Source organism: Equus asinus, chromosome 10, assembly GCF_041296235.1.
Source record: "Equus asinus isolate D_3611 breed Donkey chromosome 10, EquAss-T2T_v2, whole genome shotgun sequence".
Classification (NCBI taxonomy): domain Eukaryota; kingdom Metazoa; phylum Chordata; class Mammalia; order Perissodactyla; family Equidae; genus Equus; species Equus asinus.
In genome coordinates this window covers 42834249-42859391 of record NC_091799.1, presented here as the reverse complement: position 1 = coordinate 42859391, position 25143 = coordinate 42834249, and the positions used below count along the sequence as shown (strand labels likewise).

The 25143-nt window shown below is 47.0% G+C and overlaps 1 protein-coding gene and 1 long non-coding RNA gene across 5 annotated transcripts in view; one reads left to right on the top strand and one right to left on the bottom strand.

Moving 5' to 3' along the window:
- Nucleotides 1–6982, bottom strand: part of LOC106831805 (uncharacterized) — a 37149-nt gene extending 30167 nt beyond the window's left edge. Inside the window, exon 1 of one of the 3 annotated variants that reach the window (XR_006533280.2) lies at nucleotides 6763–6982. This is a non-coding gene — a long non-coding RNA (uncharacterized lncRNA). The remainder of the gene's footprint in view (nucleotides 1–6762) is intronic. The other 2 variants (XR_006533281.2, XR_011506314.1) reach the window with 2 other exon arrangements.
- A 1834-nt stretch (nucleotides 6983–8816) lies between these two features.
- The window catches only part of NR4A3 (nuclear receptor subfamily 4 group A member 3), a 39076-nt gene continuing 22749 nt past the window's right edge, over nucleotides 8817–25143 (top strand). The window contains exons 1-6 of one of the 2 annotated variants that reach the window (XM_014842234.3): nucleotides 8818–9340; nucleotides 12541–12714; nucleotides 13622–13693; nucleotides 14987–15951; nucleotides 19549–19678; nucleotides 20142–20314. In XM_014842234.3, the coding sequence (XP_014697720.3) occupies nucleotides 14989–15951; nucleotides 19549–19678; nucleotides 20142–20314 (1266 nt within the window). In that variant the 5' untranslated portion in view covers nucleotides 8818–9340; nucleotides 12541–12714; nucleotides 13622–13693; nucleotides 14987–14988. Of the gene's footprint in view, nucleotides 9341–12540; nucleotides 12715–13621; nucleotides 13694–14986; nucleotides 15952–19548; nucleotides 19679–20141; nucleotides 20315–25143 lie in introns of both variants that reach the window. The other variant, XM_044779145.2, reaches the window with a different exon arrangement.

Here is a 25143-nt window from a genome sequence, read left to right as displayed (position 1 = left end):
ATTTTTAAACAACCTCCCCCAAACTAAGCAAAGGATACGAGACACTTCACAGAAAAGGAAATATCAATGGCTTTTAAACATATGAAAAGATATTCAAACTCACTCATGAGAGAAATAGAAATCAAAAATGCGCTAAAATAACATTTTTCACCTATCAGATTGGAAAAAATTCAAAAGCTCAATAAGACATTTTGTTGGCAAGACTATGGATAATCGGGCACACTCATCCATTTCCGGTGGGGGTGTAAACTGTGCAACCTCTATGGAGAGCAATTTGGTAGCATCTAGAAAACTACTGTGAGATATACTCTGTGGTCAGTAATTCCACTTTTAAGAATTGACCCTACTAATATATTTGCACAAATGTGAAATAATCTGTGTAACAAAAATATTTATTGCAGCATTGTTTGTAATAGCTAAAGAGTGAAAACTGCCCAAATGTCCATCAATACGGAACCGGTTAAATAAATGATACTACACTTACACAAAGACGTGGAAGAGAGCTCCAAGATATATTATTAAAGTGAAATATATCTTGGATATTTTTCCACTGTTATGTTAAGAACTCCAAGATACACTGTTAAGTGAAAAAGGCAGAATAATACCTATTAGCTTCCATTCGCACAAAAAAAGGAAAAGGAAAACAGAATTCATATCTGTATTGGTTTGGATATGCATTTACAAACTCTGGAAGGATAGGAATTGAGTAGATGGAGGACAGAGTGGAAGGAAAACTTTTCATTTCTAAACATTTTGTTGCTCGAATCATGTGAAAGCATTACCTTTCCAAAAGTTAAATCTTAAAACGTTTAATAGGTTAAATGTTAGTGGATATAATTCAAGCTCCTAGATTATAGTCTCCATTTGGGCCCTCAGTCTATGAGTGACAGATGGGAGATAAGTGGCTGTCACTTGGAGGCCGTGAATAGTAGCATCCGGAACTGGAAAGCAAAGTGAGGGTTACAGTCGGAAATCTGACGACTAGAACAGGTTGTATATGCCCAGGGCAGAGACATGAAAACCAGAAGGAAGAACACAATCTTGTGACAGTATCATAGCAAAAGTGACACATCAAAATAAAGAGATAAGCCAGAGATTAATTCTTGGGGCTATCTGGGGTCAAAAGGTGGTACAATTCCTTAGGACAGCTGAATTGGCTCTTAGTCCACAACAGACGTCACAGAGCGGTGTAGCTCAGGGGTACTGCCCTCAAAACGGGCAACCAGAAGGCTCTGGGGATTAGGCGCAATGGTGGGACAGGGGAATGTAGGAACAACAGCACGGTGGGGGACAGCTGGCCTTCTCTACTCCTCTCGTATGTCTAACCACTGAGAAAAACTCTCAGAAAAGTTCACCAGGCCACGAGGCTGGTTAAAGAAAGAAAACGGAGTATTCTGAATAAAGCTTCTTGAAAACTGCTTTCACTCATTCATCAAATGTTTACAGAGCTCCCAGCCTGTGCCAAGAACTGCCTTAAGTGCTCAATAAATTCATCCCCCAAAATAAATAAGGCCAAAATAATTTAAACAAAAAGTCACTTTAAAAGATTTAGAGATAGAGGCTTGTCTCAAAAAACTTTTGAAATATAAAGTCACTAAAATGCCAACTGACAATTATAAAATGCTATGAAACTATGGTAAATGGATTTCAAATTGTATCCAGTTAATTCTATTGTTTAAAAAAAAAGTGAAAATAGTGATTTGACATGTGAATTTAAAATAAGACAATCATTTTCAGAAATTATGAGGTAGTTTATCGCAATTTTACTAAGCTTACATAGCATAAATCTTTAAAATATAGCTTCCTATTCTCATGGCTACAATTGATAAAACAGGAAAACATAACTGGAAAAGGAAACTAATTCAGAACAGATGTTAGGAAGGAATTTTTCCAGTAGTGAACTATAAACATGCGGAATAAATACTAGAAAATGTACTATGGTAAAAAATCAGAATCAGCTACTAACTACACGAACTAAGCAGGAAACCAGAAACCTAAATATGTAGAACAGGCATTTAAAAAAAGCCCTAAATTAACGGACAAGCCATGTTTTTACTATCCAAACCTGCAATGTGGTAAAGCTCAGGTATATCCCAATGCCTATAAAGCCTGCTCTTATTTATTCATAAGGATGTACCCAACTGCAAACCTAACAAGTTTACAAACCAAATTGATTCCTGCTTGATTTGCCAACATTTTTTCAACTTAATACCTACTTCGTACTTTCCTTTTGACCTGCCTTCTTAATATTTCACTTTCTCAATCTACTCACACTCTAAAAGGCAATATAAAGACCTGCAACCCCCCATCACCAATCCTTCTCTAGAAAACGCAGAAAGGACAGTTCTGCCTCAGCTGCTACTGTCAAGAAGAAATGGCTTATGCCTAGCATGCAGGGAAGACCAGAGAGGAACTGAAGAGGGGCAAACAACAGCATCCACTCCAATAAAGTTTACTACTTTGCATGAAGTCAATTTGTGACTCACCCATATTCGAGTGAACATACAAAAAAAATTCCAAAGCTAAATATAAAATGACTTTTGGACTATCCAAGTTTCTGCCTGTTTCCACGTTATGCACAGGAGAAGGCTGTGAAGCTGGCAGTACATTAACCCTCTCAGGCCACCAAGATCTCACTCAATGACTACAGTTAATTATCATGCAGGCCAGAGCAGTTTAACATAATAGTACTACCATAACGACAAGTGTTACACACAAAAGAGTCAAGAAGCCTCCTGACTGCAGCAATCAGGTAAGGACAGGAGACCAGGCCAGAGGTGACTCAAGATTCACAACTTTTAGCCAGCCTAAAAAAGCATTCAACTTTAGAACCTGAAAGAGCCTTAAAGATCATACGGCAAGCACAACCCTATCATTTTAGAGATGGAGATATTAGGGCCCCAAAAAATTAATTAACTAATCCAAGGTTGGGCAGCTTCATGGCAGCAAAGCCAGACCCAGGCCTCTGAGAAACAATCTAGTGCTCTCTGTGAAATACAGCATCCCACTCTTGGAGAAGATGCTGAAGGAACTGAATTTGTACACCTGAGGCAATCTTCTTTTTTTTTCAGAGTTAGGTGAAGGGAAAGGGTTATATGTGGAAAAAGATATTTACTTCATCCATCGACACTGGCTCAAACACAGACCTTATTTCATAGGCATATATAATATCCTGAACAAGACTATCACACAAGACTACTAAGTCTTCTCCCCAAATCACTGTGGTCTCCCAGAGCTTACCAGCGACTGGGGAAAACATGAATACGAAACAATCTTTTTAACCAAAACGCAAGCCTGTCCTATTATTTACTAATGGATAGAAAAATATTAATAAGATTTTAAAATGTTATTAGCACTTACACTATCAAGCAATCTTTCCATCTTGAGTTTTTACTCTTTTCCAAAATTTTCTATAATATAGAAAGTCTTTCCTGATCTATTATATTACTTTTTCTTCGTTAGAGTAAATTTTAGTATTTTAAGTCACATGGGACTCTCTCTAAAATTTCTAACAAATCATAATCCCAAAATCTCTTTGCCTAGCTTACCTCTGCATATATATATACTGCCATACAAATCTATTTAAATATATTTTGGAAGAAGTATGAGATTCAAGAATTTTTATATTTAACTGGTTATACATATACATAGATGGTTCTCAATTTTCTCAACCTTAAGAAATTTTTCAAAAGAAGCTGATATTAACATTTCCTAGCCTACAGCATCCAGTTCATCACTGAAAGTAGCATAAGAGAAAGTGAAAACAGAGGGAGAAAGAAGGTAGAATGAGAGTCAAACCAAAAGTCTATCAGGAAAAAAAAATCATAGCAAATCTTCCTACGCAGATGTAAGAGGCACACACCAAGCTGCATGCAGTTTCCTTGTCTCACCATGCAGCTGTCTGGGCTTGCGGCCGGCTCGCTGACAAGGTGTGTTCATCGGGAGCAGCAGGAGTTGGGGTAAAGAAAACAACTGATGCGTGATCTCATGTGTGTCCATTCTCGCCAAGAATATCCTAGTCCATACAATTTGTTACTTACATCGTGGCTGCTCTCTATTCATATTCAAATTTAGATGTGGGAATATCTTACACACATTTACGAGCTATGTTAAACTTAGGGGCCACAGAAATCTCCAAGATGTGTGAGGCAGGCTTCTGAAGCTTATCGTTTGACAGGAGAATAAGCTCTGGACATAAGAGCACAGAAAGAAGGCAGCAAAATAAGAACTTAAGAATAACGAACCATCTGAGTTCATTTCTTGAGCTAGTTTTAGAGGACAGGTCAGATTTCAATAAGCAGAGAAGGAGAAGAAGGGACTGCCATAAAAAGGAAAACTAGGAACACATGCGGGATGGTGAAAGGATGTTTGAAGAACAGTGAGGACGCCAGTTTGACTGAGAGAAATTCTGTGGAAATAAAGAGGCCAGGAAGTGGAGGCTTTTGGGTTTTATTGTAGAGACGTTATCCAGCTGCTGAAGAGTTTTGAGCCCAAGAATGATATAACGAAAGTCACATTTTAGGAGGATTAATTTGGCAAGGACAGAATTGATAAGAAGGGATGGTCTGCAGGTGGGTCAGAGAGAAAGCTACCACAATAGTCCCACGTTCCTGAGCCCAGGACCTCAGTGTAGAAGTCAATGTCAACTGAAGCTGCTAAATTTTATACAGACTTCTTCAATATAGTATCGAACTTCTAAACTAATTCTAGAAAATTTGTACTTACACAATTTTTTTACTTTTCCTTCCTATTTTCACCTTAGGTAACAACTTCTGGCTTGGAATTTTTATTTCACCCTTCCTCACCCAATCTTTGCATTAAGACGACTCATAGTCATTCTTTACATACTAGCAAAATCAACAGGAGTCTATGTCATTACTTAATCAGAAGAGCATTTAAAGCAATTTTTTAAATCCCACCTAGTTAAATTGCTTTATATCACACACAATAAATTTCCCTCAAATTTCATATTTTATTTTCCAAGAGAAAGAGCACTCTCTTTCTCGCAGACTATACCTGCAAAACCAAAATGAAATGAAAGGTAGCTACCCAGTGAATCTGTAATAGTTACTTCACAGAAAGAGTTTTTAATAGATTGGCCGCCATACGTATCATGACAGCAGAAACTAACTGCTTTCTTTGCCTTGTGTGTGTAAACTAGGCCACACACAAATGTCCCTCTTCTAGAAAAAGGACCAAACCAGGTAAGTTTTCAACATTTCACAGATTAAGGTAGTCTTATTGTATTTGCTTTCCCAGAAGAGGTTTAATTATAAAGTATCAAGTTTCATTTAATAAAAAAGTCATCGAAAAGGTAATTTAGATTACTGAAACAGACATCTTTCATATGCCTTACAGAATAGTATTATGCCTGATTTCTAGTAAGTCAGACTTTTGAAAAGCTAGCATAGAACAAGAGGTATTAATTTGAAAAAAAGAAAAGAATGACTTATTTAGTTGGAGGTCACCTAAAGAACTGCATATGCTCCAGGATTAAGCAGAGGACTGTGTCCCAGTTTGTAAAACAGCCTTGTCTCTGCTTTCACGACTTTCCATTTGAGTGCAAAAATGTTGCCACTTATCAGTGACCACTGGAACCTCTCCAGCAGGCAGTCCGGTTTCCTACCCCGAGGAGCACTAAGCCAGCTGATTGGCTCAGCGCAACCACACAACAGCCCTCAGCCTAACAGCAGTCAAGGAACAAAGATTGGTGACCAATTCTCAGGAAGGAAAGGATCTAAACGCGGCAGGTGGGGGGAGGGGGAAGCGCAGAATTAACCGACATAAATGTCCAGAAAGACACACCCACTCAAAGAGAGAAAAGCTAAACCTGGAGATATTCAGCCAGGAATGGATTTCTTTTTTTTAAGGTAAACAAGGATATGAATCTAAAAGTGTCACTGAGGGACCCCAGTTCATATGAACAAACTAGGCTAGGAACTTCATAGTACCTTGTGGGCAAGGACCTTAGAAGTACCTTGAGTGGGCAAGGACCTTTTATATACTAACATTTAGAAAATGTCGCTTATTCAACAAATTCATTGAAAGATGTCCTGTTTCCTAAAAACGGTACCTAAATTTAGGGTTCCTGCTTTACACTGATTCCAATTCTGCATGAGAACTCAAGTTGAAGGGGGAATGGGGAGGTGCAGAACACACGAAATTTTTACAGCATGGAAATAAAAGTATTTTTAAACCATCTTGGGGGTGAAGCATTGGGCAAGAAGTAATACGTGGAAACTGTCAAGTGCTTCTCTACACACCCACCCACCAGATACCATCGCACCCGGCTAGGGGAGTCTCCCTCTTCTTGCCTGACAGCTTCACTTTCTTTGAGGTCTGGAGCTGGTGATCACACTGGCCCGTCATGGTATTTTCAGTTAACAAAGCAGTTACTCAACAGGGGAAAAAGCCACAAAGGAGCAGAGCAGCTGCTGCTGCACCCGTGATGCAAGTGCAGGATGAGCCCCGAGCCGCCACCGCCGCCTCGGCTCCTCCGTGACGTTCGGGAGGGGTATCCCCGGCTCTCAGGAAGTGGTGGCCGCGGGCGGCTCCGCCCCCACTCGGCTCGGGGCTGGCCGGGCCGCCGGGTGGCAGGACTGCCTGGCCCGCCGGCGGGCGGGGATCACCGTCCGAGACGCGCGCCCGCCCCGCGCGCCCTGCGCCCTCGCCCCGCCTCGTCCGGGCCCCGGGCCCGCGCCTCGCCCTCCTCTCCCGTCACAGCCCGCGCCCCCCTCTCTCCCACGGCTCACACCCACTCACCCCGACCCCCTGCGCCGAGCCCGGCCCAGCGTCGCCGGTCACCAGACGGGGTCGAGCCGAGTCCAAGATGGCGACTCCGCCCCCGCCCCCTCCGCACTCCGGGCGGGGTCAGGGCGCCCCCTCACGCGGCGCGCTCGCGCCCGAGGCCCGGCTAAAAATAGCCGAGCCCGGCTATATTTGGTGCGGCCGGATCCCGGCGCGGCCGCGCGCGCCCCGCCCCGCCCCGCGCGCCCCGCCCCGCCCCGCCCCGCCCCGCGCCGCGCTGAATGGAGAAGGGGCGGGGGTGACCGAGGGGAACCCACTCCGCTATCTGCGGCGCGCGCCGGCAGCGGGGCCCGGCCAACCGCCGAATTTAGTAACATTGCCTGCGTCAATCACGCGCCTCGCGTGCGTCAGCGCCGCGCGGCTCCAGGTCCTGCTCCCCCCACCCCCCAGCTCTGAATGGATACAATGTAGCAGCGCCCTCCTTCCTTCCGAGGCTGGATTGGAACCAGGGGCAGCGAGCGCAGAGGCTTGGTTCCTCTCTGCCCGGTCAGCGTTCGGAGCATCCTCCTACGGTCTTCTCCACACCACCCTGTCTGAAATGGAAGCGGAGGCGAACAGATACACCCATGTCATATATATTTAGTTTTGTTTTCAAGTTTCTGGTGCTAGCTCGAAGCTTCTTCGATTCTGAAATGTGTGCTGTCGACAATGGGATCCTCCCCCCTACTCTGCCCCCCTCACACACGCAAAGATTGTGACAGGTCAAAGAAATAAAATGTCACATCTGATTCAAGCGAACCACCTGGGGACCCTGTCTGTCTGCATTGCTTCACTCGAATATTTTCTCCGCTTCCCAAATTCATTTCTAAAGGAGGTTGCTTTCAGTCAGATGCAACCTTTGGTACTAGGAGACTTGAACTCTGATAAATTTTTATTTTTGTTTTCGGCAAGAAACTCACACTTAAATTCATCATTTCCAGGAAGAAAAGGCTCTCCCTCACACAGTCGTCCAGGCTTTCGGCACACCGTTTCATGACAAATGTGTGCCAGGAGACCAGAGCAAATCCCCTAGCGAGGGACTAATAAATCCTGTTGATTGATTTCGAAATGTTTAAGTCGGGAGATGGGAGGGGAGGCCAGTGTACAACCATCAAAAAGTGAAAGTGCGAGCTTAGAGTTCCATTTCTGACGGGGGGAGGGGGTTATTTGCAACAGTCAGACCCGCTCAGCTGTTCAACACGTGTGGGTTTGTTTTACACACATTAAGTAGTTTCTGCTGCAGCGCGCGCGTGGATGATGGATGTGCACTTAGCTGGGTTATAATGGGTCCAGTTAGGAAACTCACACCTTAAGTATAAAGAAAGAAAACCTTCTCTTCTCGGAGCCATCTGCATCCCTGCGCGAAATACGAACCCAGCAAATGATAGGAGGAGGGGGATTCGCCTAGGCGCAGAGGGCCAGAGAGACGTAAACAGCTTTAGAACTGCTGCTGGCCAAAGCGCAGCTGCACCTCAGGGAGTCTTCGGACTGCTGCAGCGGCTGCCAGGTCACTCGGAGAAGCTGGCTGGCGGAGTCTTCCCTTTCGGAAGAGCTGTCCTCTCCCTTACCCCCTCGCCTTGGCTCTCTGCCTCGGGGCAGCCTCGGAGGCGCGCCAGCAGCACTCCTCCAACTCTACTCCACCCGAGCCTGACAGCTGGGCGGTCCCGCCTGACCCGCGGGCGGGCCGCTGCACCCTCTGGCAGACTCGCGCCCGGCCAGCAGCGCCGCTGCAAAGGAGTTGGCAGCGCGGGTCCGAAAGGCCTGCGGGGCCGGGGCTGGCCGCGCGATGCAGTTTCCATTGTGCTGCCCTGAGAATGCCCGGGGAACGCGCGCGCGCGCGCACATGCACACACACACACACACACACACACACACACCCTCGCACACGCGGAACCGGCTGGGCCAGGGAGGGAGGAGGAGGGTGACGTAGCGTCCCATGGCGTCACATTGACGTCTCGCATTCCAGGCACTCTATGGAGAGGCCGCTAGGGCTCCTGTGGCATAAATGACGTGCCGAGAGAGCGAGCGAACGCGCAGCCGGGAGAGCGGAGTCTCCTGCCTCCCGCCCCCCACCCCTCCAGCTCCTGCTCCTCCTCCGCTCCCCACATACAGACAAGCTCACACCCGCTCCCTCACTCGCACACACAGACACACACGCGCACACACGCTCCGCACACACACTCCACTCTCTCCCGCGCGCTCACACCCCTCTCGCCCTGCGCCCTCTCGGGTGCAGCGCCGCGCACAGCCGGACGCCCCTCCCGGGCTCACCTTGCAACGCTGACAGCGCCGGCGGTGGCCGTGGAGGTGGGAACAGCGGCGGCATCCTCCCCCCTTGTCGCGGCCGGAGCCAGGACGCCCGCGGAACTCCTCGGCGGCGCTCTCCCATGAGTCGGGATCGCAGCATCTCCTGCCAGCCACTCACCGCCTCTGGGAGCCGCTGGGCTTGTACACGGCAGCCCTTCCGGGACAACAGCTGTGACTCCCCCCAGTGCAGATTTCGGGACAGCTCTCTAGAAACTCGCTCTAAAGACGGAACCGCCACAGCACTCAAGTATGTATGAGATTCGCCCAGTTAATTGGGGGACTTGCTAAAAAGTTGGCGCGCTGGGAACCGTCGCTCCTGAAATTGACAACTTTAAGCGTGGGGTTTCCCCCCTCGGCTCTTCTCTCCGGCTTTGCTCGCCGAGCGGCCGGTGGGTTCTGATCTGAAACTTTTCCCCTGTAGCGGGCCCGCAGGGATCTCTGGAGCTCATGGGATTCCTCCCCCTACCCGAGGAGGCGAAAAGCCTCTAACAAAGAGGAGGACCGGGATTTGTGCAGTAGCAGCTCCAGCGATGTAATTCAGGGTATTTCGGCTCTAGTTGTCATGGTAATGATGCTCTCGGCGGCGGCGGCGGCAGCGGCGGCGAATTGCAGCTCCGGTGATGAACGGCAGTAATTTCCCTGGCTTTTAACTAGGATTGAAAATAGGGGCTGTGGTGGGTCTAAGTTAATATACCTAACGGTGACTCCAAGCTGGTTGCTTGGGGAGAAGCTTGGGAGGGAAGGGGCCTGGGCAGCAGCGGCCGGAGTTTGCAAAGGCGTTCCGAGGATCTCAGGAAAGAGGGCGTAATTGTAGGAATGTGGCTTATTGTATTGAAATGAGCCTGGGGCTCCACTAGGCACGTCTGCCTGGCGTCGCCGACTTGCCCGTTTACACTTTTCCCTCCGGAGGTAATCGGGTGTAATTGTCGGCCCCCTCGGCCGGACACGCGTGGGGACCGTATCCGTCTCCTCCGAGCCTTGGCTCAGGGTGAGAAAGGAATGTTTTCCTTTAACTGACAGAACTCGCGCTTTTGGAGAAGTTACTCCGAGTGTTTTACTCTTAATAGAAATGAAAGTTCTCAGTGGTGAGAGGAGCGCAGTCTTGCGAGCGCAGCCTGCGGAGACTGGCTTCCAAAGGCACCTCTCGAACCTGTTGGAAGCTTGAGACAGACATGAAAGAGAAAGCATTTGTCCTTTGATTCCAAAGAAGGTTCTTGGAGATTGCTTTTTATTTATGCCTCCAGATTCTTCCGAGGGAAGAGCTGCGAGGAGTTTGGTAATCAGAAATCTCGGGCTGTTTTCCCAGAGCTTTAGGGTGCCAGGAGAGAGGCACAGGGCGCCGTTCGGTCACTTCATCGCGAAGTCAATCCTGAATCTTCTTTTCCCAGGACGGAGAAATATTTTATAAAACTGAGTTGAGGAAAGAAAAAGCTGCCCAACGCGGCTACGGGGAGCAATGAATGAAGTTAGAGTTTATTCGAGTTATCTTAACAAGATGCTCGTAATGCGAATAGTAAAGACTGCTTAGACCGAGCAGCTCCACGACCGCTCAGTCCCCCCGCACCCACCCACCCCCTTCCCTGGGACCGAGCGCTCGCAGAAATTCTCCCCCGCGGTTTGTCTCCTCTCCCTCGGGCTTTCTGAGAATCTCTGTCTTTCCCTTTCTGTCGGTCTCTCCTCCACTGCTCCTGCCCCCGCCCAACCTCCGCCCCCGCTCCCCAGGGTTGGAAACTCCGCGGAGGAGCCCGGGTCACAATGGTGCGTTTCACGGTTTCCTCCACATACTTCACCAAGGGGAGGGGAACACGGGGGTGTTCCTTTGGTCTGCCCACGAGAAAGAAAGGGGCTTTGACAGAGGTAGATATTTCTTCCTAATTTACAACCCCCAGGCTCCGTGCTCCCGGCCCCGGCGGCTGCGAGCAGCAGCGGCGGAACGTGTTTCCAGGCGCGGCGGCTTTGCCTAGGTAACCGGCCATTTGGGGGAGGCGGAGAGCCGTGGGGCGCTCGGCTTGGCTGTCGGAAACGTGGTGTTGCACTCTCCCGCGAACGCTGGGCGCTCGAGGGGAGCCCCTTCCTTGAGGAGACGCGACCCTTAGCCCCTGGAGTCAGAGGCCGATCCTCGGAGAAAGACTTCGCTTGAAAGGCGCCCGGGGAAAGGCGGGAATATGGGAACCTACTGGAGGAGGTGGTGGGAGGTTGCTGGAGACCCCCACTGAAGATGCCAGGGGGACGGGAAGCACATGCTACAGCGGTGGGAAGATCTTCCCTTGCTTGCGCTAGAGCGAGAGCAAGCTTTCCGTAGGATCAGCTGGGGCTGAGGGTAGCAAAGGAATCCCCTATTTCTCGGCCGTGGAGGACTTTCTGGACCTGGGGACTCCGAGCCCCTCTCTCTCTCTTCCTTCAGGCCAGCCCAGGACGCAGGGGCGGCGGGGGTCGAAACTTACACGACCTTCTCGGCCGCGCACCAGCGAAGGATTTTGGTTTTTGTTTTTTTTCGACTCCACGTTCCCACTCCTCGAGCTGTGAGTGGGTCCGGGCAAAGGGGGCGCTGTAGGCCAGAGTTTGGGCCAGTGGGATCCTTCCCCGAAGCCCGCGGGGCTGCACTTCCAGCTACAAAGTTTCGCTGAGGCTGTGCGCAGAGCGCTCGCCCCAGAGCCGCGCTCCGCGTCCTCCGGAATGTGCCCCCTCCGGGCCGCTGGATGGCCCCGAACGTCTAAGTCGCCCACCCTCGGGGATACCGCCCGCTGGGTGCAGAGGGCCTCCCCCCGCCCGCCCCACTGGCCTCAACGCCAACCGCCGTGTCGCCTTGTTTCCAGTGCGGGCCTATTTCCACTGTGCCCTTTTGTTTGCTTGACCCCTGGCCCCCGAAACTCGCGGCTAATAAGAAACGAAGCTCCATTAGCATTTAGAATGAAAAGCGCAGACTTTCTTAATTCCTCGGGGCATTCATGCATTCGTTCCGGACCTTGTGTATTTCCTATGCAACGTGTAAAATTTGTATGGTGGGGGGAGAGGGGAGTTGGAAAATGGCTATTTTCCGCTCGTGCACACTCACTGATCCCGATTTCGGGCAGAACTCTTTCCTCAAGTGTTCTCCTTTCTTCGGTTTTCCTCATTTCGCGAGCTCGGAACCAATTATGGGGGCAGAGAGATCAATTTCTGGGTGACGACAGGCTGCGCGTTTTTTAGCCTCGATTCGGGTGCCACAAAACGGCGGTGAGCGCACTGGGTGCTGGGCAACCCATACTCGGCTCCCCCAAGGCGGTGTAATGCTTCTTGCCCAGGGACTCCGTTCACCTTAAGCACTGCTTTCTTACCCTTATAATTCTTTGTAATTAACGTAGCATTCCTCGAGGCCCCCACCAACACCCCAACGCGCCCGGCCCAGGCCGCGGTGACCCCGCCTGGTCCCGCTGTGACCTCTGTCCTCTCTCCCGGTGCCCGCAGAGCCCACTGCGGAAGAGCGCAGCCCGGCAAGCCCCAGGCCTGAGACTGGACCCTCGGCAGAGCCGGGCAGCACCGCAGCCGCTTCGCCTCGCCGGACGTCCCCCGCTTCTACACTCTCAGCCTCCGCTGGAGAGACCCCCAGCCCCACCATTCAGCGCGCAAGATATCCTCCAGGTAGGTCTGAAGGCACGACCCCTTATTCCTCGCAGCCTGGAAGAAGTGGGGGAGGGGATGGGCCCTGGGTCCCTGGCAGGGGCGGGCTGGTCGACTTGCCTAGCGCCAGGACAGTGACTGCTGGCCGAGCATTTCACAGCACAGGTGGCTTCTTTGCACGAAGCTCCTCTGGATACCACACCCTGTTGCTACCGAGTGGAGGAGCCAGATTAAATTAAGCGTTGCATTTTTCAAAAATATTTTTCCTAAGAAAAATGCAAATACACCGATAGATTAGAATCTTTTAATACACTGTAATGTCATGTTTGCTGTCCTTTTATATCCGGTTTATGCATTTAAGAGTATTGGGATCATTTTGAGCTCAACAGCATTTATGTTTGTATAAAATCCAAATCATTTGGGTGCAGAAGTTTGGGTTCCTGAAGCTCAGAGGGAAAGAGAAAAAGCATTTGAACTGAAACTTAAGGAGTCAATTTGAGCTGGGCAAAAGAAAGAATTGCAGGTTTGGCTTGTAACACCTTTTTATGCATTTGTGAAAGGAATACCAAGTGCCTGGCCTGTGTAGGCACCAAAGACAGGCAGATAAGTAGATCTCAGTCCCAGCCAACTCATCTTCTAGCTGGAAACCTCAGAAAGACACAAAGGAGAGCAATAGGGAAGGATTGGCAAGGAAGAATGACAGAAAAGACCAATGGAGAAATCCTAGAGGTCGCTGAAGGGCGAAGGAGAATAGATGAAACATCAGGAAGTGTTCTTCCTTTTAAATGATTAGTCTTTCATTTCACCCCAACAACTGGACAGCAGGATAAGAAATCCTTTAACTTCAAACTGTGAGTGTGTTTTTAAGGCCCTGCTTGGAAAATAAAGGCTTGAACTGGCCTCTCCTCATCACTGCTTCTTCCAACAGGCCCTCATCACCTTTTTTCAAGTCAAGATTTCATCCCATACACGCATGACTCAGTCAGATTTGGAAATGTGGGTAAGAGAAAGATGTCAAAGGAAATGAGAAGCACTCACTTTTCTATTAGTCACACCTTCTACACCATAGACTCCAAAGACACGTTAAGCACCTGGTTTTCCTTTGGTTCAGAAAAACCAACCACCAGAAACTGCCCGTTTCACTATTTCTATTTAGCCATAAAGAAAGGGAAATAATTAGATAAATAAATCACCTACCGGAACCAGTAATTCTCAGGGCCTTCTCATCCAGCTCAACCTCTCTTTACAATAGTAAGCTCCCTGGATACCAGGTGCTTTGGGGGCTCAACTTGGTCAAACTGGCAGAGAAACTAAGCCTCTGAAGAAACTGCTTTCTTTTCCAGGGGTACTAATCCTTCTGTCATAAGAAAATATGTAGACAAACTCACCTATTATGATAGTGGGAAAACAGTGTCATAAAACAGCCATGGATATATTTTATGTCAGAATTGGAAATATATATATATATATATATATATATATACACTGTCTATGGCAGAGAGCAGGTTTGGTGGGTGTTTTGTTGCAGCTGCTGATCTTTTTCTTTGCAGATGGCACAAACTCCCCCGAGTCCATTTCCTGGGCCTACGTTCCCACCTCACCACCTAGCTGGCTGAAGTCATCAACAGGGGTCCAGTTTGCGCAGGCTGTTAGCCCTGTTTGGAGGAGTGGGGAGGGGGTGGGAGAAAGCAACCACAACCTGTGTGTGGGTAGCCTCAGTTGGCACTTGTAAAATGTTAGAACGTCACTCTCTCCCTTGGCCAGTAAGTCCCACGCAGGACACCTTTTTTTGACTAACTTAGAGGTTTATAAATCAATGCCTGTGACTTGGGTGACCAGTGGCCTCTTTCCTCAAAATTAAACCAACAGGGCTTTCACTGGCTTTCTTTTTGTTCTCCCACCTGTGGCTGAGGCCACTGCAATTAGTGTCTAGGGCTCAAAACCACTTTGTTAAAACATCCCTGGGTTTATGAGGGAAGAAATCAAATTTCCCACATCTGGTAGAGGATAGGGCAAGGGAGGGGAGGTGGGCACAGAGGCCCCCAGGAGGCCGGGCTTGAGCATCTTGCGGCCCCTTTGACAGTCTGCCAGGGATTCAGCTTTCTTCCCAGGGAAGAAAGGAAGGAGGAAAGTAAGCATGGGGCTTTAAATCTATGCTACCAGAAGGAGGAAAGGCTATCACTTCCCCTCTATTTCCCAGATTAGAGTGCAAAGAATTCACTGCGACCTATTAGCTGGGAAAGAGAGCGCTGACTGGCTTCTGAAAGAGCCTTCCTTTTCCCTGTCCTTGCAGATATGCCCTGCGTGCAAGCCCAGTATAGCCCTTCGCCTCCAGGTTCCAGTTATGCAGCGCAGACCTACGGCTCAGCGGAATACACCACCGAGATCATGAACCCCGACTACACCAAGCTGACCATGGACCTCGGCAGCACCGAGATCACGGCCACGGCCACCACGTCCCTGCCCAGCTTCAGTACCTTCATGGAGGGCTACTCGAGCAACTACGAACTCAAGCCCTCCTGCCTGTACCAAATGCCGCCATCGGGGCCGCGGCCCTTGATCAAGATGGAGGAGGGCCGCGCGCACGGCTACCACCATCACCACCATCACCACCACCACCACCACCATCACCAGCAGCAGCAGCAGCAGCCATCCATTCCGCCCCCCTCCGGCCCGGAGGACGAGGTGCTGCCCAGCACCTCCATGTACTTCAAGCAGTCCCCGCCGTCCACCCCGACCACGCCGGGCTTCCCCCCGCAGGCGGGGGCGCTGTGGGACGACGCGCTGCCCTCCGCGCAGGGCTGCCTCGCGCCCGGCCCGCTGCTCGACCCGCCGATGAAGGCGGTGCCCACGGTGGCCGGCGCGCGCTTCCCACTCTTCCACTTCAAGACCTCGCCGCCGCACCCGCCTGCGCCCAGCCCGGCCGGCGGCCACCACCTGGCCTACGACCCGACGGCCGCCGCCGCGCTCAGCCTGCCGCTGGGAGCCGCCGCTGCCGCGGGCAGCCAGGCCGCCGCGCTCGAGGGCCACTCGTACGGGCTGCCGCTGCCCAAGAGGGCGGCCGCGCTGGCCTTCTCGCCGCTCGGCCTCACCGCCTCCCCCACCGCGTCCAGCCTGCTGGCCGAGAGCCCCAGCCTGCCGTCGCCGCCCAACAGGAGTTCGTCGTCGGGCGAGGGCACGTGCGCCGTGTGCGGGGACAATGCCGCCTGCCAGCACTACGGCGTGCGCACCTGCGAGGGCTGCAAGGGCTTCTTCAAGGTGAGCTCACGCCTGCTCCGGGCGCCCCTCCCCTCCCCTCCGCAGCCACCGCTCAAGTGAGCGTCTAAGTGGATCCTTCCCGGTTGGAGAGTTGTCATTGTTGTTCCGTGCGTTCCTGTGGCCTTTCCCGGCACCTTCACGTCCACTTTCTCGGGGGCTTTTAACTTGAGGTCCATTACAGGAGGCCGTACCTGGGCACTTGAGGGAGTGTGGACCTCCCGACGTGGCTTTACCCTCTGAGCTTTATTCTGGAGAGAGCCTTCAGCAGATTCTCAAAAGGATCTGTGATCTCAGAAATGCGAAGTCCTCTTTGCATTCCTCCTCTGTCCATCCAGCAGTGTCTGAAGGATAGGGTCTGTGTGCCGGGCCTTGGACGCTTGTATCTCATTTAGTCCTCATAGTAAGAGCTAGGACTCTAGAATCAGAACTGAGGTTGAGTTCTGGCCACCCGCTAGCTATTTTTATTAACAGGTCTTGAAGGTGGATATTAATTACCCTTGTTTCATAGATGAGGAAATGGAGGCTCAGAGAGGTTATTCCACTGTCCCAGGACACACACTCAGAGAGCGAGATGGAGGCAGGATGCCAACTCATGTTTGCATGATGCCACCGGGCACACCTTCACAGCTCTGCAGAGGCAGAATACACAGGGGCAACTGGCTGGCTGCAGTTTGGGGCAGCTCCCTCCATAGAAGATAGAAGCTAGGGTCTCACCAATCCACACCACCTCTGTGCCCCACACACTGTGCCAGCTGTGGACACTGTTCATTATCTCAAAGCCCCAAAGGAGAATTTTACAGTGGGAACGTCTAGCCTTCCCCATATTTTCCCCATAAGGAAGCTGATGCCTGGAGAGCTGTGCAGCCTGTAAACAGTGATTTAGAGGCACGGGGACAGTTCCAGCTGGTTTCTCCTGACTCTTGAGTTCAGTGCTCTTTCCATCACTCAGGGGAGAGAGGCCTTGCTCTCTTGCTGCTCTGCTTTTCCTCTTGAGTCCCTGACTTCTTCAGACACTTAATTCTGTGCCACCCTCCCCACTCCCCCTGGCCGTTATCTCAGGCGTTTGCAAACCCATAAATGTTCTCCCACAAAAATCGTGCCCTAGCTTCCAGTGCTGGGCAGAGTGGAAGCTAGATGCTGACTGGATAACTAGGATTTGGGAGGCCAATAGGATGTATCTGGGAGCATGCTGAAATTGGAGTCTGAACGCTCAAATAAGAATCCTCGATCTGTCACCTACCCACTGTGTGACGTTGGGTATGACACGTCTTTCTAGGCCTCAGTTTCCCCATCAGGTGAATAAAATTCAGAGAAAGGCTATGAGTATTAAATGAGATAAAACACTTATGAAAGTACTTTAGAATCTTTAAAGGTCCATAAAACAATAGTTCATTATTAAATGAAAACTATAAAGCATTTGTAAAAATGCACATGTTTGTGGATTGGTATACACACCAAGCAGCAACAGTTATTTTTGATCTCGAGATAGGAATCATGTGACTAATTAAATTCTGCAGATAAATGAGAAAATGCTTGTGGAAAGATTTTGCAATATGTTAAGTGCCATAAAGGAGGTAAGCAGGATTATGATATTTTAAACGTGGAACCCTCAGTTTAGCCACTTTTTTCCTGTCTTAACTATCGAGCTTTACCAGGGTTACTTTCAAGTAACTGCATTCCTTTGGCAGATTTGATTTTTACAGCGTTTCAGTGGAAATGCTGAAGGACAGTTAAACAGGCAGCCGAAAAGGGGGAAAGGAAGAAAAACAGTTAGGAGAGGTAGGAGTAATCCACAAATATAATCACCCCTGAATAACTGAGTGGACCAAAAGACAGGAGCGGTCATACATTCCTAGTCTGGAAATGTCAATTAAGTGTTCCCCAACAGTGTCCCTTTTCTGCAGCAATCCCTTGAAAACAAATCTATACTTGAAAGGGTGGGGGTAGGCTGGGGGAGAACCACCCCACAGATCTGTTAATTAAGGGAACGAGAGCAGGTTTTACCCAGTGGCTTTCTACCATTAAATTGAATTCTTTAAAAATGTGACATGAAGTGCAGTTAATGATGGAAATTCAGTGATTGAACCGTAATGATCTTTCCTGTCCTTAACCTGGGCAGGCACACACAGATGTGGGGAAGGTTTCAGGTTATTGGGAAAATGCACACCTGAAGCAAAATGCCACCAGCACTCAAATTGGCATACAGCTTTGGAGACGATGGCAAGAAATAGAGCTTTAGAAATTACTGCATGTTCAATGAAAGAGAGCTTCATTCAGGAAACGGTTTCCTACCCTTACAGACGGCTGAGAATTTAAATGTGGAAACTCAGAAGTATGCTTGTGATTTGGAATTTTGCATTTAAACTAAATGTATCTGGCTTTGTTCGATTTTTAAAGTTTTATATAAGCAGTTTAGAAACTATCTCCTAAAATGAAATTAAAGAGAGTTGAGGATTGCTGAAAACCAAAGATTGAAAGGAAATCTAGAATTCTGGACACAAAATAGATCACTAATCCCAAATTACCTGGATTTATTTTTTTTTTTAATGCAGCCAAGGCTTATCAAATAAATTCCAACTTTCTGCTCTATTTGGAGTTGCATAGATTCAGGTAATTCCTGAATGATTTCACTCTACAGTGGTAAATACACATCCATTTGCACAAATGTTTTTAATTTTTTAAAAATCAAGCACTTTTAAATCTGGAGCATAAAATATGCTTAATTATTTCTCCATGTGTCATTTTAAAATTATATGTGATTCTAAATCATACGTTTTATATCCAAGTCCAAATGTTATGATGTGTCTTTTACAATATGTCTATGTTGATGTCTATGTCAGTAGTCATTTATGAAATAACCTATTAATGGGAATTTTTATTGAGAATACATGGCTCTTATATTTCTTTCTTTCTCTCACCCATTTTTTTTTTTCCTTTCTTGGGCGTGACAGTGGTTTTCAGTATCCAATTTTAAGATTTTCCTTTTTCAAATATCAGAAGTGTCTGGTTTACCACATATATTCTTTTAAAGTTAAAATAAAGGACACAGGCTGATTAAGTGATTTTGGGGGGCTTAAAACATTATTTCCTATATGTTTTAACCAGACTAGTCCAGATTTTTGCTCTTTATGATTTCATCTCTGTTGGGGAACAAAGCCAGTTACTGTGATATTTGACTTAGAATAGTGATAGCCAGCAAAGTACATCCTAGATAATTTTGATTTTATTTTAATAAGGTCAGCAATAATCAGGGGAGTGGAACAAGTAGAAAATTGTTCCCAGAGGGATATTAAAAGTGGAGATAATGTAATCCTCCAAGGTATGATATGTTGACCTGGTAATTTCAGATATGATTTTATCACTCAGACTTGGTCGTCTCCTGAGACTTGCTTCAGAACAATCCGAGATGATTTTCATTGTCAGCAGCTAACACTAATAAAATTGTTTTTCCTGCAGGCTAGCGTGTTAGGAAATTAAATTTATCTAATTATACGAATTGCACTGTCGCTTTTCACATTGTAATTAAAATACATCTTGTCAGGTCCTACCTCTTTCCAGAAACTATTAGTTGACTATCTCTGTATTGTATTTTCGCAGAGAACGGTGCAGAAAAATGCAAAATATGTTTGCCTGGCAAATAAAAACTGCCCTGTAGACAAGAGACGTCGAAACCGATGTCAGTACTGTCGATTTCAGAAGTGTCTCAGTGTCGGAATGGTTAAAGAAGGTACGGATATAATGCTTTTTATCCATCTTGCTGATACGTATTCTCAGATATCACTGAAAAAGTGTTAATATTTACGTTGGGGTGGGGAATTTTCCTTGTTTCCCTTTCCTTCCAACATTTTCCTTTTATGATGTATATTTACCTTTAAAAATAGCTGAGGACTCCTTATTCTAATTTCTCAAAATCAATAGAGAGCTTGTGTACATACATCTTTGTTCTATTTAAGAAGGAGACTTTTAGGGCTAATTCATTACCAAATGTAAGTATGGGGTGGCTTTTATGCTGCCTGTTTCGACTCTCATTAAATCATTGTGTGGATATTTTTCTCAACTTATTGCCACTTTTAAATGGTTGGTCTCATTAATGATGGCTCAACTGTAAAGTGTTTTGATTCGTTTTTGTGATTTATGGCTATTCATGGCTATCTCTGAAGACGTTTCTCCTTGCTTTCTCTCGGCGTCAGTTGTCCGTACAGATAGTCTGAAAGGGAGGAGAGGTCGGCTGCCTTCCAAACCAAAGAGCCCGTTACAGCAGGAACCTTCTCAGCCCTCTCCACCGTCTCCTCCGATCTGCATGATGAATGCCCTTGTCCGAGCTTTAACAGACTCAACGCCCAGAGATCTCGATTATTCCAGAGTAAGTTTTATGATGTCCTCCTTTTGAATGAACGATCCAAGTCTCTATTCATGATACTAGTAATAAGAGTTGTTTGAATGACTTTGCGTCTGGCACTGTGCTGAATAGTTCTCGTACCTTTTCTATAGTTCTCACTTCATTTAGCAATGCTGGTGCATCCATTGCACCAAATAATTTTTGCCTTATTGGATCTCTAAATGCCTTAACAAATGACCCTGACAGTGCTGCACCTGTCGTACCCATTGTTGCAGGATTCCTAGCGGTTGCCAATGAAAGTCTGCACAGATGAATTACAATTTGTAGATTTCTTCCATTGTTTAGACAGAGTGACTACTGGTTTTTTCATACTGTGGTCAAATCCTCTGGGTGAGCCTCGAGTTATCTTCAAGCAGTTTACCCAATTGCATCACCATTGTTTGACTTGCTGCTTATTCAGAGAGATTAGACCATTGATGGAGTAAACTCTGGCCTCGACATCATCAGGTGTTGTCAGGAGGACTAGGATGGAGCGCCGCCTCTGCTGCTTCCTGCCTGTGTCACCTGGCTCCCGCTCTGGGCTTTCTCATCCCTACAGTGGAGATGATTACAATATTTAACCCTGGAGGGATGTTTTGCACATCAGTCACACAGGAATGGCGGTAGAGAAAACATTTGAAAACCGTAAATGATTACGGGTGTTGTTATTTAAGTCACCCAAACATATCAACATTTTTATTTCATGTGGGATATAATAAAATAGCCTCGGTGTGAATTCTGAAAATTTCCAGGAATTTGGATAACATGAAGAACCATGAAAAAGGCTTTTCTGAGCAAATGTGTAAACATTACTGGAAGGCATTTTTATAAAGAGTTAGAAAAGCAAACGTCTAGTAAGACAGGGTCTCTTCAAAGAAGGAAGGGAAAAGGTCACAATTATTGAGCAATTTCTACATGCTTGACATTGTGGTACGTTGTCTCGTTTAACCATTTAAAGAAGCACGAACTGTAGGATAGTCACCGCCACTCTAAGACAAGACAACTTAGAACCACAGTTTGCACACAGATGAGAGAGACACCAGTCCAGGGATCCCTACTGGTCCAGCTGGCTTGGCAGCTACTACCAGATTGCCCTCCCCAGGTCTAATCATTATTTCAAACTCCTGGTAGAACGGCTGGCGTCGAGTGTGTGTGTGTCTGCTATGTACCCCCCTTTTAGGCTGCAGTGTTGATGGAAACGAAGGGGTGGTTGGTGTACCCGCTGTGATCCTCCTTCCCTCAGCCCCATGCTCATTATGAGCTGTGAAGCCTCCTCTCTGCACCTGATCACAAGACTTCACATGAGAAGCATGGTAGACCCTTAGCACCAAAGGTTGAGGACTCTTATTCTGATTACAAGTAGCATCTCTTGACTAAAGTCAGTTCTCAAATAGTAGTCTAGCAGAATAATGCAGGGGTTAAGGACTTAGGCTTCGGAACCATGCAGGCCTAGATTAGAATCCCAACACCATCATTTACCTGCTGGGTGACCTTGAGCAACTGTTCAGCCTTTTAATGCCTCAGCTTCCTCATCTGTGTTATGGAGTGTAATATCTACTTCCTGGGGTTGCTTGTGAAGAATAAATAAGATGATACTTGTCAAAGCTTTAGCACAGTGCCCTGTATGTTATCTTCTTGACCTAAACCTCATTCAACCATTTGTTGACTGTTCTGATGAGTAGGAACATTATACGTGTCAGGTGCCATGTAGCAATACCATTAAGATAAGTGTTTTGATCTCTGTTTCACAGATGAGGAGATTAAAATTGAGAAAGCCTGAAGGACTGACTTGCCCAAGGTCACACAACTAATGTGTATCAGAGATAGAATTAGAATGCAAGTGTATTGGACCCCAAATACCAAGCTTCCCTGAGTCTCCGGTTTCAGGGAGAGTAGGTGCTAGAAAAGCGTTCGGGGATAAAGATTTCTCCTCCCCGAAGCCACTCTGGCCTCCCTCATGCAATTTGTCTGAGTTAATGAAGCTTCTCCACTCTGCCCACGCTGAGGCTACAGCATACAATCTGACATGGTTCCAGGGCGTTTGAAATCACTATTGATGGTCAGTCCAGAGAATTTAGGCCCCAAAAGTGATTTTTTGGCCCCAGATTATCCAATTACTGGTCTACATGGCCTAATTAGTGATTCAGTGGCGAACCCTCCGCAGCACTTTGAGTTGTCCCAGCTGGGAACTGTCGCCACGCTGAAAAATCAATGCAGCCGGTTTGTTTGCCTCTGCACCATTCAGTGTGTTAGACTAGAGTCATCATCCTCATCAACAAACATTTATCCAATTTAATTGTTAGCTTTGTCCAAAATAGCAGATTGACCACGCCAGCGTCTGGGTCGCATTGATACTACCTTTGGGGCCTGGCTCAATTTCGCAAAGCGTATTTATTTTAATTGCATTGTTTTGGAATCAGGTTGAACCTCATAACTTGGATTCTCCTGCCTAGATAGCTTTACGAAATTATCAAAAATTGGACCCAAATCAATTAAATTAAAAGACTTTTTAAAAAATACAGTGAGTTTTCATTAAAAACTTGGATGAAGGCATAGAAGCGTGCTGATCACATTTGCAGATGACAGAAAGCTGGGAGGGATCGCTAATATGATGGATGTCAGTATCAACATTCAGAGTGATTTCGACAGGTTGGAACAGGATGGGCTGAAACCATCACGAGGAAAGTTAACAAAAATAAATGTGAAGCTCAGCATTTAGAATTTTAAAACATGGGAGAGCCTTAGCCTGTCAGTGGTTCATGTTAAGAAGATCTCGGGAGTTTATTCCACATACACTCCATGTGAACCAACAAAGTGTACGTTTGGTGGGAGGGAGAGATGCTAAATTACCTGAGGCTGCAGTAGTAGAAGTATGGGACCAGAACCAAGTGGGTGGTGGTCCTACGGACTCTGTCCTGTCAGACCGCCATGAAGTCCAGCTCCAAGCTGGGGTTTAAGAGGCATGTGAACACATTGTTTCTGGAAACTTGTAAGGTATGGTTGGAGGGAATGGAAGTATGTAGACAGGAAGGGGGAAAGTTTGGCAGGTTTAGGTCACTCTTTTGCCCTGTAGCAAAGAGGACTGTTGCTCCCAAGGGCAGATCTGGAGGGAGAGGGAGGGGCCCCTTCCAGTTCACTCTGAAGACAAGGGTGAGCGCTCTCAGCCACAAGAGCTGCTGTGGGAGTGAGCCCATCCACACAGGAAGGAACTAAGGAGGGCACGCGACAGGGTTTCTCACAAGCGGAGAGGTTATTCTGGATAATATTAAGTTCCATCCACCTCTAAGATTTTATTTATCATCATATTGTCCCTAAGCGCAAGTGATTATATATACGTATACAAATAAGGATATGTGTTAAGTATCATGTTAGTTAACAAGATTGAACTTGCTTTGTTCTCTAAAAAACACATTAACAAAGTGAGTGACGCGTAATGCGTTTATTGAGTGCTTATTTCGAGCTAGGCACCATCACATACATTCTTACATCCTTTCATTTAAGCCCTAGCTTTATGTGGTATAGTTTGTGGTTTCAGCAATTTTTTTAAGAATGTCATTCATGGAAACTCAATTTTCATAATGGCCTCTCCTCAAAGTTTTATATTTACAAATTCAAAGCACTGGAGGTGACCTTGAGATTATCTCATCCAACCCCCATATTTTCAGGGGAATAAAGAAAGGCTTAAAGGGGTTCCTTGTGCAGAGCCAGGGCTAGATCCGAGTCTCATCAATCAAGGTGATATGTTTCTACTTCTTCTGTGTAATGGCAGTTTACTAGTTTTTTTTAAAAAATTGAAGTTTAGGGGCCAGCCTTGTGGCTTAGTGGTTAAGTTCGCGCACTCCACTTCAGTGGCCCAGGGTTTGCAGTTTCGGATCCTGGGCACAGACCTACAAACTGCTCCTCAAGCCATGCTGTGGCAGCATCTCACATACAAAATAGAGGAAGATTGGCTCAGATGTTAGCTCAGCGACAGTATTCCTCAAGCAAAAAAAACAGGAAGATCGGCAATAGATGTTAGCTCAGGGCCAATCTTCCTCACCAAAAATAAATAAATAAAAATTGAAGTTTATTAGATTTTTAAAAATTAAATAATAGCAATATATACCCATTGGTTTTTAAAAAGGCAAACTATTTAGAAGTGGATAAAGTGAGAAATGAAAGTCTCCTCTTCATTTTTTCCTGCCCAATCCTACTCTTCAACAGTAACGGATGTTAACATTTTAGTGTGTATCCATAATTTATTACGTTTTAACTAAGAATTTGCCCTGTCAGGTTTGAGTCAGGCAGTTGATTTGAGCAAAATGATTTGTTAAAGATGCTAGCTTCCCCCAGCGAATCAGGTCAATAGAGAAATGAGAAAATATTTGCTGCCAGACAAGTATATTTTAATCTTCTTGTACCAGCATAGGTGCCTTTAAGGTAGGAAGCGAGCAGTTTTCCCTGTTGGTGGGAAAGGGAGGTGGGGCTGTGTTCCAAGTCACAGAGGGAATGAACGTTTTAGAGGCCAGAAAGTAAGCTCCTCGCTCTGTGAAGCATTCCTGGCTCGGGGACCTTCAGTTCTCCTTTGGGCCAAGCTTCTCCCCTTCAAAAGTGAGCTCAGATCGTTGTATATCAGTGCAGTCAAAACATGTCACGTTTGATTTCTTTCTCCTCAAAATGTTTCTATTCTCTGCCCCACAGTTGCTTTTAATTTAGCAATACATGTATATATAGATACGGGGCTTGGCTTCAGAACCTGCATAATTGCTAATGAGAAAATATTCTGCACATCCTCATTAGTTGGTCATTTCAAGTATTTTTCAGCAAACTATGAT